This window comes from Lepidothrix coronata, unplaced genomic scaffold (genome assembly GCF_001604755.1).
Source record: "Lepidothrix coronata isolate B3197 unplaced genomic scaffold, Lepidothrix_coronata-1.0 Scaffold67, whole genome shotgun sequence".
Classification (NCBI taxonomy): domain Eukaryota; kingdom Metazoa; phylum Chordata; class Aves; order Passeriformes; family Pipridae; genus Lepidothrix; species Lepidothrix coronata.
The window spans coordinates 1,332,753-1,351,679 of record NW_016690247.1 but is presented as its reverse complement, the minus strand read 5'-3'; the positions used below and the strand labels follow the sequence as shown (position 1 = coordinate 1,351,679).

Here is an 18,927-nt window from a genome sequence, read left to right as displayed (position 1 = left end):
CTACTCACCCACCCTCTAACTAACACAGCTTACCAAGTTATTGTCATAGTGGATCATGGAAAACAGTTGGGTCACAGTTGACTTCCTGAGGTTTTTAATACAAGAGGACTTCCTGTGCTGCTCTGGCTGATTTTTGGGTGAAGCAGTGGTAGGGAGCTGTGCATGCACTGACAACACACATGGGATTTGACATCTCTGAGTTGACAAAGGACGGTGTCGAAGATTTTTGCAGAGGCATTTCCCTGACAGAGGAAAGTAAGCTCCATCTGTTAGAATCAAACTTTCTGAGTACAGAATTTCTTGCACAGAGAGTAGCAAAGAGGTTGGGTCATCTCTGTGGTCTCTTCAGGCCTTTACTATGAGATCCCACATGATTCCATAAAAAGTAGATCCTATAGGATATAGATTCACTTATCAGCAGAAGAATGTTAAATTTAACAGGGATCTTCTGGAAAACATACACTGGCTGTTCAAAACTACCTTTCCATTGTGAGTTGCAGGTACTGGAGACCTGTTTTCCAGCTTTGGCATGGCTCTAGCTTCCTCCCCTCTGTGGGAATGGCAGATAGCACCAACAATCCTGTGATCAGCCTGCATCTCACAGTTAATGCCCCAGGCTCTAGGATTTGATTTCAGTTTAAAGGGTGTGGGATAAAGCTTTGGAAATAATTAATCAAATAACAGAGAAAAAATTTGGCATTGGAATGGTTTTGCGTAAACAGCTACACAATGCATTGATATTATATGCTCTTGAAAAGAGGAAAAAAACCACTTATTTGTAATGTTTTAATATGCCCTGATGTTGGAGAAAAAAAAAATAAGTTCACATATCACATCAAAGATAATAATAATAATAATTCATAAAAATAATCTGACCGACCGGCAGCATTTGTTGGCTTTAGAAGGCCTCCCACAAAAGAAACACAGTTGAAGACATCTGAGAGCTCTTGGCAGGTGTGATGAATTCAAGTTTTAGAAACAAGTCTGCAGGTGCTCCCTGTGTGCTAGGGCCCTTTGACATTGCTGGGTCGGGCAGCCAGGCTTGCATAGTAAGCACACTGAGAGGGGTCACACTGTCCATTGGCTCCCGGAGGCCCCTGTGCTCCCGCGGGACCGGGCACACCAGCTTCCCCTTGAGGGCCAGGTGGTCCTGGCATCCCGTCTTTGGCATAACCAGGCTCCCCTGGGAGGCCTAAAACAGAAACAAAATGCCCTTGGTGAGTGACACCCCCGGGATGCAGTACTCAGCAGTGCAATGTCACAGGGCATGGCTTTGCTGCCAAACTGGGATGTAGGCATCAGCTCCCACAGATTTGGGTTTGGCTAGGAGGTATCTCAAGGATGTGACCAGTGTGTCTCTGAAGGAAAGATTTCCACTCCCCATGGCATCCTTGGGGTGCAGAGCTCTGCTGTGGCTACTCTGCCTTTATCACCACACTGAAGATGTGAAGCTGCAGGAGACAACTCATGTTGTATAATCCTCTCAGAGAGGAGGTGAGGATGGGAAAGCTGGAGGCGAGAGGTGGCTTGGGGAGATAACTCATTTGAAGCACAGTGGATCCATTGGTATTTGAAGGAAATGCAGGGCCAGTATGCCAAATGCAAACCATGGGGTTACAAAGGATTCCCATAATTTCTTCCCCAAGAAAGCAAGTGAAGGCAAAACTGATCAATGACTCCTAATTTCAGATTGCAAACAAACTATATTTGCTGATGCTTTGTCAGTAATAGAAAAGCAGGAGCTGTATGTCCAAGGCACAGGTGCTCAATATGACCTTTTGTAACATCTGAAGCTGCCTGAATCTCTGGATTCAGCTTGGTCACAACAACACTCTGCCAAGGACAGAGAAGGCACTTCACAGGGTATCTAATAATTAAAGCTTCACTTTGGATTTGACCCAAAGGTCCATTAACTTAGCTGTAACTGAGACGGATCATTATACCTGTCCATCAGTTTGAGTAAATAAAAGGTGGCCAGATATGATGCTAGTGATGTAGTTCTTCCCTTTGAGCCACTTTCTACAGAAACCACGTATGCTGTATTTATGTTATCCTGATTGTCTATCTAATATGGCAGAGACCTGCATCCTTGAAATGGTTCTGAGTGATGTGTGTTGAGGGGTGCTCTGAATAACACACCTGGAATTCCTGGAGGACCTATTTCCCCTCGTTGGCCAATGCCAGTGTCTCCTTTATCCCCCTTTGCTCCTCTTTCTCCTGTAGAGAGGGAAAGAAAAATAATGAACTGATGAGAGTTGTCTACAGAACTATAGAATAGTACTATAGGTCTTTCATCCACACTGAAGCCAGTACATTTGGCAAAAAAAGTTCCTAATTGTGGTCAATCCTCCAAGACTGGACATTAAGTGGGAATTAAGACTTGCCCCACTCCAGCTCTGGCCAGAGGTGGAACATACCAGTGACTGCTAGTCATATTCAACACCTGGTTCAACAGACTGAGGTCACTTTAACACCTGCATTTTGAGGGCTTACTTATATGCTACTAAAAGGAGAGTGGGATGACAAAGGGGAGTGGACACACTTTTATTGGACTGCCCCAACACACCAAGTTTCACTCACCTTTGGGACCAATTGGTCCAGGTGGCCCTTCAGACCCAGTCTGTCCAGGTCGGCCAGGCTCTCCGGGAGGGCCAGTTCTTCCTGGGAGTCCTTCCTTCCCAGGGGGACCAGGAGGTCCTGGTCTGCCATGGGATGCTTTTACCTGTGCAGGCTGTATCTGAGCCAGGAGATAGGTTAACTTTGCTGTAAAGAGAGGGAAATGGGTTTGTTAGACTAAAAGAACTATGCTCCAAGAGATGGAGAGCCAGAACCAGGGGCCCAGAAAAGTCCAAGTATTGCTACAATTTTCAAGGGCCACTTATTTGTTTACCCCACACAGTCGTTTCCCATAATCCATGATTGTGCCCCCCCTGGTCCTCTCTAAGTTACTGAAATCTCATTTCTCAATAGCTTTAAATTTCTCCTAGATTTCATACTTTGTCCTAAATTTTTCTGTCTTCCTCTACTTCTTCTCCTCCATCTTTCTTTATCTATGAAAATGTGATCATTGCAGCTTTAAAAATAAGAGCCTTTTTCCACTGCTTCTGTTACATGGAGTGAGATGCTACATAGCTGGTGTGTAGGGAGAAAGCTGACTTTTCTTGTTTTGGGCTGTTACATATGTGGAGTTAAAGCTGATGTACCCATCTCTGGCTGTGAAGTCAGAAGCTGTAACTAAGCTTCCTGTGACAGTGTATTCTGCAATTTCCAAGCAGGCACATTGCTTGCCACTTCAGTGCTAGGACCCTGAATGACTGTGCTGGTTTTGGCTGGGGTAGAGTTAATTTTCTTTACAGTTACTGGTATGGGAGTAGGTTTTGGATTTGTGCTGAACACAGGGTTGATAATATAGAGGGTTTTTTTGTTATAGCTGAGCAGTGCTTACACAGAGCCAAGGCCTTTCCTGCTTTCTTTACTGCCACACTGGCAAGGAAGTTGGGGGTGGGTGAGAGGCTGGGAGGAGACACAGCTGGGATAGGTGATCCAGACTAACTAAAGGGATATTCCAGACCATATGGCATCATGCTCAGTACATAAAATGGGAGGAGGAAAGAGGAAGACAGGAGATGTTTCGAGTGATGGCATTTGTTTTCCCAAGTCACCGTTACTCACAATGGGGCCCTGCTCTTCTGCAGATGGCTGAACACCTGCCTGCCCATGGAAAGTGGTGAATGAATTTCTTGTTTTGTTTTACTTGTGTCTGCAACTTTTGCTTTGCTTATTAAACTGTCTTTATCTTAACCCACGTGTTTTCCAGCTTTTACCCTTCCAACTCTCTCCTTGATCCTGCTGGTGGGGGAGTGAGTAAATAGCTGCGTGGGGCCTGGTTGCTGGCTGGGATTATACCATGAAAACAACCTAGAGAGCTCTTAAGATATATTCAGCATCACATAAACATCCTACAGAATGGAGTTTTCTATCTTCTCTTCATTGGTCCTAAATCTCAAATGCTTTTAGATTGGCATGGATATTGAAGTCTGAGAGTGTATAAATAAAATCCATGAAATAGATTACTACATTGAATCGATCTTTAGCATGGAGGAGAATGCCTGCAGCTGTGTGTCAGCTGCTTCAAGAGCTGTGTGAGAAGCACTACAGCTCTGCATCTCAGTGTTGATGGGGTCAGTAGCGGTTTGACATACTTTGAGAGAAACAGCAGCCCACATCCACTCCAGTCTCTCCTCATACCAACGAGTATCAAATGTCAGGCAGAAATCAGGAACATTTCTTCTCCAGCTGGGACCTCAAAAGCAGGTTTACATCCTACTTTAATTACTTTCTGTGCTATTGCTGGGAACATCAAAGCTTGGGGACCAGTAAAGCACGTTTCATTTTACACACTTCTCCTTCCAGGCAAGCCTGTTACAATATTACCTTCCATAAGCAGGAGATATTCAGGTGCCAGTACAGGTATGGAAAGCATATTTTGTACTCTCAGATACACCTCCTGGCTTTTCAGAAGTGATTACTTACCATCTAGCTGCTTGGATAACTCCTCTTGGATGAGCCTTCTCAAAGTCTCTAGAGATGGGGGTTCCCCCTAAAGAGTCAGAATTGCAGCAATAAGACATGATAATCACACCAAGGGGATCAGATAGTGATAGGATAAGGGAGAATGGTTTAAAAGAGGAATGATTTAGATAAAAGATAGATAAAAGATAAAAGAGGAATGATTTAGATATGATGTTAGGAATAAAATAAAATAGTAAAAGAGGAATAATTTAGATATGATGTTAGGAATAAATTCTTTACTGTGAGGGTGGTGAGGCACTGGAACAGGCTGCCCAGAGAGCCTGTGGAGGCCTCATTCCTGGAGGTGTTCAAGGACAGGTTGGGTGGGGTTTGGAGCAACCTGATCTAGTGAGTGGCATCCCTGCCCATGTAGAGGCTGTTGGAACCAGATGATCTTTAAGGTCCCTTCCAACCCAAAACATTCTGTGGTTCTATGATGTGCAAACTAAACGCTCCACAGAGGGTTTAGCACATGGCATTTCATCACCCACAGCATACACAGGGCTGCAGGGTCTGTCTGAATGAATATATATATATGAATATAAAGGGACTCAAAATAGAATCACAGAATCAAGTAGGCTGGAAAAGACCTCTGAGATCATTGAGTCCAACCTTTGACTGAATATCACCATGTCAACTAGACCATGGCACTAAGTGCCATGCCTAGCCTTTCCTTAAACACCATCGCTTCTCTGAGCAGCCCATTCCAATATCTAATCACCCTCTCTGTGAAAAAAATTCTTCCTACTGTCCAACCTAAACCTTCCCTGGCACAGCTTAAAACTATGTCCTCTTGTCCTGTCACTGGTTTCCTAGGAGGAGAGGCTGAGCCTCACCTCCCCACCTGGCTACAACCTGTTTTCAAGCAGTTGTAGAGAGTGATAAGGTCCCCCCTGAGCCTCCTCTTCTCCAGTCTGAACCCCAGCTCCCTCAGCCACTCCTCACAGGATATGTGCTCCAGACCCTTCACCAGCTTCACTGTCTTCCTCTGGACCAGCTCAAGCATCTCAGTGTCCTTCCTGAATTGAGGGGTCCAGAACTGGACACTGTACTTGAGGTGTGGCCTCATCAGTGCCGAGTACAGGGGAAGAGTCACTTCCCTGGTCCTGCTGGACACACTATTCCTGATACAGCCCACCTGGGCACTCGCTGGTTCGTGTTCAGCCACTGTCCACCAGCACCCTCAGGTCCTTTTCCACTGGATCACTTTCAACCACTCTGCTCCCAGCCTGTAGCACTGCAGGGTGTTGTTGTGGTCAAAGTGTAGTAGGACTCAGCACTTGGTCTTGTTGAAGCTCCTGCCACTGGTTATGGCCCGGCCATCCAGTCAGTTCTTAACCCAGCAGAGAGTGCCCCTGTCCAAGCCATGGGCTACCAGCTTTTCCAGGAGTATACCATGGGAGATGGTGTCAAAGGCACCCACAATTTCCAACCTGCTGGCAAACCATGGGATCAACAGTGTAAGCAGGGATCCTGGTCTGAGGGGATAGTTGGAACAGTTTTCCCATCTCCTTCCTAGAGAAAATCTCCTTCCTCCTTCCTATACACTCATAGGGCAAGTAGTAGAAATCAAATCAGGAGACATCCTCAGCCCTGCCAGATCACAGTGGAGATCCCACCCTCTTTTCCATCATGGCATGTTTCCTTGCAGAGAGATGCACATGTGCCCCAAGGATAGTAACAGTGGGTATCTGGACTTGTTAAAAACACTCCTACTGGATGCATCACCTGCCAACAGGCCTTATCTCAGGGAACAGAAGCCAGTTTATGCATATGATACCTTTTTTTCCAAACCAGTACGAGGTTCTGCCTGATTTCAGCCTCTTAAAGAGAGAGAGGGAATGTGGCTTCCTGGCCTTGGCCCCCTGCTCAGCCCCTAAGGCACAGCATCTTTCATCTCTTCTCTCAGCTCTTTTGTGTGACACTGCTGTTGTACAGCTGTAATAACTGTCAAAACTCAAAATTATATGAAAAAAAGTCTGGATGATGCAACTGAAAAATGATGAAAGGATTTTTGGTAGGAGAAAGGAGAATTTTTTAGGTTGTGGCTTTCCAAGTAAATTAAAAAAAAAAAAAAGAAGAGAGGTTCTGGGGTAACCAGTCTCTTGTCCTTGTATAAACTCAAAAAAAAATAGCTATATTTAGAAATAAACCATTTTCAAGCTACAAGATCAAATGTTTCCTTTGTAAATCAGAAAGTGAGACTTGAAATACACTTTTAATTTTTTTGGCTAAAATTATTCTTGGAATTTCTGTTAGTTTGGAAAATACTTCGGTCAACCTAAAGACTGCATTCTTTTGTCTATGAGCTACTTGCGTTAAAGTGTTGCTTTTCCCACACACTTATCCTTTTAACATACAAGGATGCAGTTTGTGTCCTTTATGCTTATGAAAACCTAGTGAGATCTTCTGAACCAGAAGTTACTCTTCATTTAAAAAAAATTGAGATTTTATTAAATAGCTAAGTAATATTTCAGTTTAATCAATAAAAAAGTTACTGCTGATAAGCACAGAGTTGTCTATTTGCTGCCTCCTTCCCAAGATTTTTCATGAGAAAAAGAGGTGTTCTTTGATGACAAAAGAAACAATTTTTTCATTAAGTACTAACCATTTGTGATGCCTCTTACTGAATACCCCAGTAAGTAAACACAATTGTGGAGCATACTTTGAAGGTTTACAAATTATATTTTCAAGTTGTAACCCTATTAGTTGCATTGTCTCCATAATCATTACTTAATCTCATCAAATCTCTGAGATGTTGAGATACACAAAGAAATGCTTTGTCTAAAATTTACTCAGCTTTTACATCAGAGATTACTTCTCTGTTTATTCTATTCTGATGTGACCTCAAATTCATCCTGAGGATGGGCATAGTGGTTTCATTGATATTGGTAGTTTTTTTCATATCTGTTACATGCAGCACTCTCAGGATTCTCAGTAGTGAGATTGTTTCCCGTTAGGGGGAAAAAAAAAAGAAAAAAAAAAAGAGACAGAATATTAAACAAAAATAGTATTTCATGAATTCTGATGAGCTGGCTCCAGGATTTCCAGGAATAGAGCGGTGACCTTTCCACAGCTCAGCATTTTGTCTCTCCTAACAACCAGGAGCAGAGGAAGGCATTAGTTCTCCATATGAAATGCTGCACATTATTGCCCTTATAGAAAGAATTTTTTCAGACTCCAGTGCCATGACCACAGTCACAGATCTGATTTAGGCATTCAGGGGTAAGAGACATCAGTGACTGGCTGCCCTGGCTATGGTTCTGGACTGCTCAGCTCCCCTGAGCACAATTCAACACCCCCACAACACTTCCCCATGGGGTCCTGAGCAACCTGGGTTAGTGGAAGCTGTCCCTGCCCACGGTAGGGGGTTGGAATGAGTTGGTCTTTCAACCCAAACCATTCTGTGATTCCCTGAGATGTGCTATAGATCTACTTAATGTGCATCAAGAGATAAAAGCTCTGCCTCCCCATTGCAACACACTCTTGCTCTAGTTTCTGTCAGCCCCAGTGTAATCTGAGGTGCATTTCTGATCACATACTGTGGCAGTGAAATTACTGTACAAAGCCATTCTCTGGAAACCTTACCCTCGGTCCAGGAAATCCTGGCTGTCCTGGAGGACCAGGAGGTCCAACTTGCCCAGTGTCTCCTGGGGGTCCATGGGGACCCATCAGTCCTGGATGGCCCTTGTGACCAGGTATCCCAGGATCACCCGGAGGGCCTTTTTCTCCTTGAGGGCCTTTTTCACCTTTGATTCCAGGCTCACCCTAAGTGAAAAGAGAGGCATTACCACCACAAAATAAGAGGCAAAATTCTGATTTCCAAACACAGAGAAACACTAAGAGCTGAGCTGGCAAAGTTACTGAATACAACATCTGGTGCACTACAAATGATCCACAAATTATTAGTGATGGAAAATGATTAAAGAGAGAGCTGGGAGAGTGGGAAGCACAGGCCATGTTTCACTCTTGAATGACACCTACCCCCCTGCCCCTAACTAAAAACAGCTCTTTTTATTTCAACATAATGAAATAACTAATAATATTCTCCAACCTACCCTCTCTCCTTTGGAGCCAATTTCACCATGTTTCCCTGGTGCACCCTGCAACAAAATAAAGGTAAACATAAAAGATCTCTCCATAATAACAGTAAATAATAAAACACATACTTTTACAATGATTCTTGTGAGCTGATGAAAATTTATTTCCCTGATGGTCCCACAGTTTCCTGAGAGCTCCCCATTGGCTCTCAATTATCAACAATTCAAAAAAAAAAAAAGAAGCATGACAAGCAGGTCAAGGGAGGTGATTCTCCCCCTGTACTCCTCTCTGGTGAGACCCCACCTGGGGTAGTGTGTCCAGCTCTGGTGTCATCAACATGAGAATGACATGAACCTGTTGGAGTAAGTCCATAGGAGGCCACGAAGATGCCCAGAGGGCTGGTGCACCTCTGCCATGGAGACAGGCTGGGAAAGCTGGGATTTTTCAGCCTGGAGAAGAGAAGGCTCTGGGGGGTTATAAGAAAGATGGGGACAAACCTTTTTCCAGGGACTGTAGTGACAGAATGATGAGTAATGGCTTCACAATGAAAGACTGCAGGATATTAGGAAGAAATTCTTCACTGTGAGGGTGGTGAGGCCCTGACACGGGTTGCCCAGAGAAGCTGTGGATGCCTCATCCCTCAAAGTGTTCAAGGTCAGGTGGGACAGGGTTCTGAGCAACCTGGTCTAGTGGAAGGTGTCCCTGCCCATGGCAGGGGTTGGTACTTGATGATCTTTAAGATCCCTTCCAACCCAAAGCATTGTATAAAAAAAATCAGTTTATTGAGACCCAGATGACATCCTTGATGTTTTTTCCCAGGACACCAATCTTATTTTGAAACAACTGGAAATTTAACTTACCTCTTTTCCAGGAGGACCCTTCTCTCCTGGTTCTCCCTAAGACACACAGAAAGTTCATTTAGCAGTGCACTGGAAGGAGTCGGAAGAAAGACTCTACCTAATAACATTAAACCTTGTTTTCTGTTAAAAACACAAGTATTCTGCACAGCAGCAGGTTTGGATTGATTTATCCTTAACATGCTGCTATTTGTCATGCCTGGCAAAACACATCCTATTTAGAAAGCATTTTTTAGTAATGTTGCATCCCATGTAAATGTGAATAACAGGAAATAATTTCTAACAAACCAGTTGAGAGCAGGACAGATGTTTCACCAAAAGTATGTTCCTGCTTTAAATAAATTTTGTTCCTTTTTCTTACGAACACTTCATAAAACTTCATGCACTTCATAAGCTCTGGTTTAACCTAAGTATCCAGTAACCAGTATCATACTCATAACATTCCAAAGATGTAAGTCAAGTAAATTTTGTAGGTAGAACTACCATCTTGTACTCTACCAGCTGAAACAACACATACAGAGCCAGTGATAAATGAAGTTCAAGCCTGATATCTTGCTTTTCTTTCAGAACTACATTAAATAATCTAAATTTGAATAAGCACCCTATTAGAATTTTTTCTCTGTATTTCTCAAATTATTTTCCCTGCATTTATAGTCTGATAATTAGACAGTACATTTTGCACTTTACCATTTCAATGAAAAAATGTCACTGCAGTCCTAAAGGGCAGATAAACCAAAGCAAACTTTAATCTAGTTATTGTTGAAATTCTGCTCACTTTCTCATATCATGAACGGAAAGATTCATCTTTGTAGCCCATTTTCAACCAACAGACATAATCATATCTATAACATGTGTATGCAGGTGGTATTTTCCCCATAACCTGGAAACATACATCTTGGGCACTGCTAGAGATATACACATATCCATGAGTAATGGAACTAATTACAGATGCCTGATCCCATCAGCTCCTAATTAGGCAGCATCAGACACACTCGGGCATTCCTTATGGCCACCAGTTTTAAATGACAACCATGTTTGCTGCTTTAAATTAACTTTCCAGCGAAATATTTCTTTCTCCTCTTTTCATCACACAACTCCCTTTCAAATTATAAAATAAAATAAAATATAAAAAAAAATACAGAAGGAAAAAGAAACACCCTCTGGAATATTCAGCTCTGCTAGAGTCACATCTTTTATATCCTATTTTTAACCCAACAAATCGAGAAACAGAAATATTTGCCTAACATTCACCTTCTCCATCCTTCCAATGGAATTTAACATGTTTTACTTGCCTCGGAAGGGCTAAAGATAGTGGATTTTTGAGGCTGTGGTCTTTTCATGTGCATAGGTATTATTTTAGATCACTTTGGGAGATATATTAGTGCTTTAATTACAATATACCTCTGTTGCCGGCAACAAAGGAATTTTCCTTGGAACAGCAAATATCAGAAACACCTGTATTATTATCACTCACAATTTCCCTATTTAGTCCACGTGGGGTTCCTGCAGAGATATAGTCTGAGAACTTAAATACCTCATACCCATATTAGGAAGACTATTGAACCAGTTTGATTAATGCACACATTTTCTGACTGAAAAGTACCAGCTCCATAAATGAGATTTTGGATATTCATCCATATGAAAAATGGTATTTTTACAGTCCAATTTCCTTTGGAAGCGAAATTATATGGCTTCTGGATTTTTCAGATCTCCTGCTTATGTTTTTTTACCTAATTGAAGGTGACTGTGTCCCATCTTTACCAGGCTAATATTTAAAAGCAGGTAACAAGAGGGTCTAATACATTCCTACATATACTTACAGGTGGTCCTCGGGGTCCTATGAAGCCAGGGAGTCCTGGGCTGCCTGTTTCTCCTTTATTTCCTTTGGGACCCTTAGGAAGAAATGAGACAGACACTAGCAGCCCTATCTGCAACATCTCTTTTCTAGAGCATGCATTTACAGATACACTGGAACTGGGAAATTTCACTGTAGCAGCAGGACTGCTAAAACTGACAAGGAAAGGAAGAGCAAAGTAATTTAGAAAAGCAGGTTTCAAATACCGTGGTTGCATTATTAATAATCTATGCAGGGTCCCTGGGAGAAGATGAAAAGGAAGGGACAATTATGGTAGGGACAGGAGGTGTGTTCCGTGGTTGTTCTGATGTCGTATGGTTTATAAGGGGTGTTGAGACCGGAAATGCTGTGATGGGTGATGACAGGGAAACAGTGCAGGTGGTCATACTGCTCAAATCCGAGAATACAACAGACAGATACAGAGCTGCTCTTTTGCCAATATTTCCAGGTTAAATTTATAAAATATTTGCCTTTCACTTATCTCTTGTGATATTCTGTCAAACTATCCTTTTTCCTTATTGATCAGGGCAGTTTAAATGGCAGTTCATGATACAGAACCATTTCACGCAACCTTCTTATATGGTTTTAACTCTTATTTTAACCTTTTCTTTTACAACTTTGTCCTCTGTCTCTTAATTCAGAACATAGCCATTTTTCTTCTTACAGTAAAACTTGTGTAGAGTGAGTACCAACTAGCCTGGTAGGCACAAAGCACATGGATTTTGTTTATGCAACTAGCCCTGGAGACTTGAGGGGCTGGGCTGTGTTGCTGTGTGCAGGCTTAAGCACGAGCACTGTGAATTGGGATGAGCACTGTCAAACAGCAGCTGCAAAAGGAGAAGGCTCCTGGCAAGTTTTACCTTTTGATTACAAGTCAGCAGTGGTGAAGGTGGAAACCACCCCCCCCCTTATTGCCGTAATAACCTTTCTCACATCTCCTTTTCCTCAAAATAGAAGTATAAAATATTGGCTTGTCACACCACATTGTGAAAGAAATTAGTGCTTTTCAAAATAAATGGATTCATGTACAGCACAAGGAAATACTTCCCATAATAACCTTTATGAAAGGGAGAGGATTCACTTTAATGACAGAGAAGGATACTGATGAGATGACTGTCTGTTCTGCTGACCAACACTGTCTCATTGTTTCCCCTTTCTCATCCATCTGACTTTATCCTTTTTCAATCTCCTATGTTATTTTTGGACTCTAAATCCTCTGGAGCAGAGGCTGCTGTGGTGCTGTGTTTGTGCAGGAAGCTGCCTGGTGAGTCCCTGGGTCACTTGCTGATGGTCTAGGTAATGTGATAACACTATGATGATTAAAAAATAATCCCCATTTGGTATTTACAAGGCATCCCAAAGCCACAGCGATCTGGTGAAGACCCAGAAAGTAAAGACGGCAGTGATAGGAGTTGGGAACAGGGCTGAGTGAAATGAAGAGAAGAAAAGAAGTTTGAAAAAGCAACAGTGACGAACCACAGGGTAAGAAGCAATGGCAGCAGTTCCAGGAAGGTAAGAAGAACTTATGTCAAGGAGGAAAAAGTGGTGGCACTTATTTTTTTGATCCAGAAAGGCTGTGAGACTGCACCATACCTGTGCCACCTGTAACCTGGGAGTTACCCCCTCCCCACACAGAAAAGTGACATTTGCTTTTCTGAGACATCCCTGCAGCAAAGCAATGACTGATCAGGGCACAAGTCTGTGGAGAGGCTGAGGTGACTTTATGACACTGCAAGGCCCACAGAGAGTGAAATCCTGCTGCAATTTTTCAGATTCCTCCTGCTCTGGACTTTTTTTCCCTCTGAATCCAGCAGTCCAGCAAACTGTACTGTCTCCATGAGCAAAGAGAGGGAAGAGCCCTGCATTGCGATATATTCTACTGGGCACAAAGGTATATTTGCATGGATTTGATGAATTCTGGACAGTTTTCAGCAGCAGAGCAGAGTAAAAAAAAAAAGAAAACAAAACAAACGAAACAAACCACCAGCTCCTCACTGTCCTCCTTACAGCCCTTCATTACCAAGCTGTTCTTCCCCACAGGATGGCCTCAGGGGAGTTTCATTCTGCTTCATGATCTTGGTTTACTGCCCGCTGTCTGCTCGTTCCCCAAGTGCCTGGGGAGGATTTTTCTGCTGCTGCTGTTCCTCGATGGCAGCCTGCCAGCTCCCCGAGGTCCTTTCCTTCCTTTTGACAACTCTCTGCAGTCTGCACGCTCTCTGCTTGGCAAAATTAAATCTACTGGTGAAGATGGGGCATGCCAATCTCCTTTCCATACCAGGTAATCAGTCATTTCCTTTTTGCTGTGAACACTTAACTTTCACTGGAAAAAATGATGACCCAGTTAGAATCTCAATTCCAGGAACGTAGCCAAACTCTCTCCAAAGTCATGGCCAGTAAAGTGGTTTTTGGATCAGTGATCTTAAAACATGGAAACTTCAGGAATGATAACCAACTACACATAATCCACTCCAGCTATGCTTCCTCAGTCACCTTTCCTTGCTGCATGAGCTTCCTTTTGTGGTACTTACTGGGATACCTGCCGGGCCAGGTTCTCCTGCAGATCCAGGCAATCCATTCTTGCCCTGTGCCAAAAGGAAAAAGGTTAGTGACATAATGTATTAAAAATATCCACCTAGACCAGCAGGGATTTCTTTAGCACTGTTCAATCTCCTCTCCTGACAGACTGTGGAGTATCTTATTTGCAACTGATCCCACAACTTCTGCATCCTTGATTTCATATGTCTGATCCCATCTCAGGAAAAAAAATTGAAACTTGGACCCAAATTCTCTTGTCTGAGGAGGAGTAAACCAGCACTTCTCCTCTTTTCCTCCACCCTTGTCCCTATCATATGTAAATAACATCCTCCAGGATGGATGAGGCCACCTACCACGGCTGCTCCAAATCACCAGTGTTCAGAAAAGGCTTTTTTATCGTCTCAGGCTTCCCCTTTTTTGGGAAATGGAGAGAAACATTTATTCTAAGGCCTTGAAGTGTTTGATACTTACCTGACACCAGACAATTCAGAATGAGCCTTTAAAAGGACCTGTTTCTCACTGTTCCTTAACAAAGGAGCTGAGCTAATCATCTACACAGACAGAAGTTTGATGAGATGTTCTACATTACTTATTGTGCAGAGGTGGTTTTCCCCTGCATTGGAGTTGACCATAAAGACTAGCCCTTGTACCGGCAATATTGAAAATCATGACTCACAGTCCTTGTTAGAGAAGAAACAAAGCAGAGGGAGAACAAGAGAAACTGATACTTTACCTTCCAACATACATACCCTCAAGTATCTCTTCTCCAAAGAGTTATGATAAATTTTATCTCTTCAAATATTTTTACTCATGGTCAGTGTTGTGCAGGGGCATGACATGTTAGTGAGTGATGCCAGCAGTACAGGAATAATGAGATGAATTACAAGGTAAACACAGGAGCCTTCCATATGTTCCTGCAGTCTAATCTAAGCCCCAACCCTCCCAGGTTGGAGGGACCTGCCACTCCAGCTCCTGGCATTGCTGGCTGAATCAGCATTTTGCCCTGATTATAGAACATGTTGTAGGATCTGTTTATCTATCAGGTCTCACAAAAAGAACTTACTCATTGCATCACATTAAAGATGTGCCGAGGTTCAGCAACAGAGACCTCCATTCAAATTTGAGACAGGTTCATTTTAAAAACCAAATTTTAAACCCCATTAAATTAATAAAAGTAATTTCTGAGCCATCCTAAATGGCACTTTTTGAAATGTCAACTGAATTGCCATTTCTCCGCTGAAGTCATAATAAAACTGTGCGGGTGAAAAGCATCACAGCTGAACCCCATATACCTCAACCTAGGCACCCACAGTTAGTGTCTGTCTTTGAAAACTGAGATCATGTGAGGAGCGAGTGAGATTCTAGAGGCAGGACTGGAAAATGAGCATTTCTGACACTGAAATCCTGACAGAATCCATTAAACTCTTTTTCCCACTGAGTCAGCAACCATCTGACATTGCAACATTCTGTCTTTATCAGTTTCTAGCAATATCATTCTTATTTGTCTTTCTCAAAGTAAGAAAAGGGTTTTAATTAAACATCATCTGAGTCTTCCTGAAAACTATTCCTTCAAATCAGAGTTCTGGAATGCAGAACATCCCCTCTACACACAATGTATGGACACCATGCTCTGGAAGTGTTCAAGCCCAGGCTAGATGGGGCTCTGAGCAACCTGGTCGAGTAGAAGTTGTCCCTACCCAGGGCAGCATATTGGAACTAAATTATCTTTAAGGTCCCTTCCAACCCAAACCATTCCACGAACTATAATGTACCCCCAGAAATGACTTGTCAGAAGAAAAAACTTACCGGCTGCCCTCGGAGTCCTCGAGGGCCCTGTGGTCCTATGGGACCAGGATCACCCTGAGAGGAAGGAAAGTATTCCAGTCAGTGAGAAAGATCTGATATGGAGGCAGGTGAACATTTTAAAATATTCCTTATAAATTACACTGTTCACATCTCAGGGAAAACCATTAAGGGAGTCTCACTGTCCCCTTTCAGTTATTTATGAGGAAGACCAACCTTTTGAATTTTAAACATCTGTCACTAAATGCAGCCTCATTTCAGGCAGAAACCATTTTTATCAAATTATCTTAAAGCTGTATTTCTCAGGGACAGAGATTCTCTAATAGTTCTCAAGAATTGACCACTCTGTTTTCTCTCCAGGGAGGCTTCAGAGCCGCTTCTATCTTCTCCAATAGGTTCCTTTAGGTCTGTCTTACATTTTGCTTTGTAGGATACCATTTACAGCACAACAGTTTCCAGTGATACAAGGGAGTGCAAATGAGAAGCCACTTCTCCAGGTCCCCTGGGAGTGGCACATCAGCTGCTTGGTACATTGCTCAGCAGCCGCTGAAGGATCCCATGTCAGCAGTGCTCTCCCAGGGCTTTGTTATGTGGCTGCACTTCACACTATTAATGCCAGAGGATCTGTTTGTACCATCTCTCTTTCTTCTGAGCAGCAGCATCTTATTCCATAGGTATTTCATAGATTTCAGTGGAGCAGCACACTCAGTCAGGTACAGCTGTGGCAGAGGAAGCGTGACAGAACTCAGCCCAGTGGGACCTGCAGGATGAAGCAGTGCTTGGAGAAGGATGGCAGAAGGCAGGTCCATGACTACCCAGCATAGCCCGGGTTTCACACAATGTTGCTCTCTCTGCTTTTTCAAATATATAGTTGACATTTTAGTGTCAGCAGCTGAGCAATGACAAAGGCCCTCTAATTCTTTGTTTCCCCTAATGATCATTGCACAAATCATTCCCTGCAATAATTCACCCTTTATTGCAGTTTCTGCAGCTGTTTCAGGTCAGGGTCACTGTGAATTAAAAATTTCATTTTTCAAGGAGAAGGAGATTCATTTCTGCTCAAAATGGTAAACTTACATCCTTCCCTGGTGGCCCCTCACGACCAGCAGGACCCATCACACCTGGCTCCCCCTGCAATTCAGCAAAAAGGAAAGAGGGATCAGCTCAAGGTCAAATTCAGACCAATATCACCACTGTAACTGGTATTGGGTTTCTGCAATATTGGACTGAGCTCACTGAAAACTTTTTTAAAGCCAGCAAGAGCCTCGTTCATCTTATATGACATGAAGCTTGTAAAAATAACTCAGAAGTATCTCCTGTAAGTGATGCACAAGGCAGTGCATAATCTGCTTTCCAGCAGATTATTTACTACTGCTAGTGCAGCCACTGAAAACCACCAACATATTCATGATACTGAAGCTATCATAATGAGAAAGAGATGAGGAACTCCAGCACTGTATTTTTCAGCTAAGCCTCTGCAAGCAGAGAATTTTATTTCCCTGTAAAAAGGCAGAATTAGGTGGAAGAATATTCAGTTTTGTATTCCACCTTTTACACCAAGAAGTTCAAAACAGAGTGGAGAACAACTTTTTGTGCAGGACTTGAGGTTTGGGGTTTATGATCCCCAGGTAACTAAGTCAAAGGGACATTTCTATTCACATTTCTGTAAGTTTTGTACTTAAACTTATTTTGCACTTCTTCAGCATTTCTGGAGGAGAGCTAGTACTTGTCCAACAAGTGCAGAAGGGTTCCTCAGCTTGTAAGTCAGCATTTGTACCAAATGAATGTGTTATGGAGGCATCTTGAGGCTTCCTCACAAAGGGCTATGTCAAAGGGAGCATCAGAGAACTCAGCTCTACCAGCTGCCTCTCCTAACCCAGAATCAGAAGTTCAGCAGACGGAATGAAGACGGCTGCTATCATTTTGTGCCATAGATGTGGCCCATGGAATCGTAGTTGAAAACAGCCATGTTAAACACTGTCATAATTTTTGCTTTATCATGTATTGCCTCAGAAAGCACAATTTCAATTTGCTTTTCACCATCTTTCTGGTGCGTGAGATACATGTTACTTACCCGGGGACCTGGGGGACCCATATCTCCTCTTTGTCCTTTGAAACCCTATGAAAGACAATGAAATCAATAATTATCCATCACCTTGATACATGAAACACTAATAAAACTCTATCTTGAATGTTTACTCAGAAACTTTCATAATTTTTTTCCTAAAGTTTCCACTCAGCATAGAGCAGTCATGTCACAGGGAGTAATTAGGAAGGGCCACATCACAGGGAAAGCTTTCCATACCTCCTTAGGTGGCAAAACAAAAACTCTAGTCTATGTAACCCTGGTTTGACCAGCCAATAGATTATTTAACCCTCTTTCAGAGGAGACGTAATAGAACACAACAGCTACACCTGTGACTGTGCCTTCTGGCAGAGGGATTGTCATGAAGTTATATGCTTTAACTCCTATATGAGGGATTTATTCTAAGCGTGAAGGATTTGGAAATGTCTGTGTTCTATTTTTGTTGCTTATTTATGCATTTATTTAATCACAATGCCACGCGTACATTTGCATCAGTAAAGGACCTCATCTGCCCAACAAAGGCTTCCTGAATACAGTTCAGAGGAGTGAGGGGATTGAGCCCTTCAGAGCAGCACCTACCGGTAACCCTCTGGCACCCTCCTGGCCTGGGAGCCCTGGTTCTCCAGGCTTTCCCTGTAGGAAACAATCATGTTCATGTTAATGAGAGTTTCAGGGCCATCTCTCTGGTGTTGAAAACTTCCCACCCTCCTCCCTTAGACATAACATCACTGAGAACTGTGGTTGCTCAGGGTTTATCCAGCAATGTCTGAACACATGAGGAGATGAGCAATGACAGACATTCCCATGCACAACCCAGCCTGCACTGGCATCTGCACTTTGAGGTTTGGAGGCAGTTTACACCTCTGCACTGGTGCACCCTTGCAGTGTTTTAATGTCAGAGCAGCACCAATACCTAATCAGCACATGCAAAATCAGCATCTGCACAGAGAAACTGGGTGTTTTGGTGGAAACACAAATTGTCTGCAGCTGCTGTGACAAGCACTCCTCTACAGACCAGTTGTCCTCATGACTGGGAACTTGGCTCTTCCCAGAATCACTAAGTCCCCTTTCATGAGTCACAGAAAGGGGCTGGCAATGCCTGATACTAGAAGCACATTCTTCATGTAACACACACAGTTGCCAGAAATAACATTCACTGTCAAAATAATTAAGATTTC

At 42.9% G+C, this 18,927-nt stretch overlaps 1 protein-coding gene across 1 annotated transcript in view; it reads right to left on the bottom strand.

Moving 5' to 3' along the window:
- Positions 1 to 655: 655 nt before the first annotated feature.
- Positions 656 to 18,927, bottom strand: part of COL22A1 (collagen type XXII alpha 1 chain) — a 196,552-nt gene continuing 178,280 nt past the window's right edge. The window contains exons 49-61 of the mRNA XM_017818265.1: positions 18,329 to 18,382; positions 17,738 to 17,782; positions 16,741 to 16,794; positions 15,667 to 15,720; positions 13,854 to 13,907; positions 11,291 to 11,362; positions 9,474 to 9,509; positions 8,631 to 8,675; positions 8,161 to 8,340; positions 4,534 to 4,600; positions 2,581 to 2,763; positions 2,140 to 2,217; positions 656 to 1,192 (exon numbers count right to left, since the gene is read on the bottom strand). Coding sequence (XP_017673754.1) covers positions 1,005 to 1,192; positions 2,140 to 2,217; positions 2,581 to 2,763; positions 4,534 to 4,600; positions 8,161 to 8,340; positions 8,631 to 8,675; positions 9,474 to 9,509; positions 11,291 to 11,362; positions 13,854 to 13,907; positions 15,667 to 15,720; positions 16,741 to 16,794; positions 17,738 to 17,782; positions 18,329 to 18,382 — 1,110 coding nt within the window. The 3' untranslated portion in view covers positions 656 to 1,004. The remainder of the gene's footprint in view (positions 1,193 to 2,139; positions 2,218 to 2,580; positions 2,764 to 4,533; positions 4,601 to 8,160; positions 8,341 to 8,630; positions 8,676 to 9,473; positions 9,510 to 11,290; positions 11,363 to 13,853; positions 13,908 to 15,666; positions 15,721 to 16,740; positions 16,795 to 17,737; positions 17,783 to 18,328; positions 18,383 to 18,927) is intronic.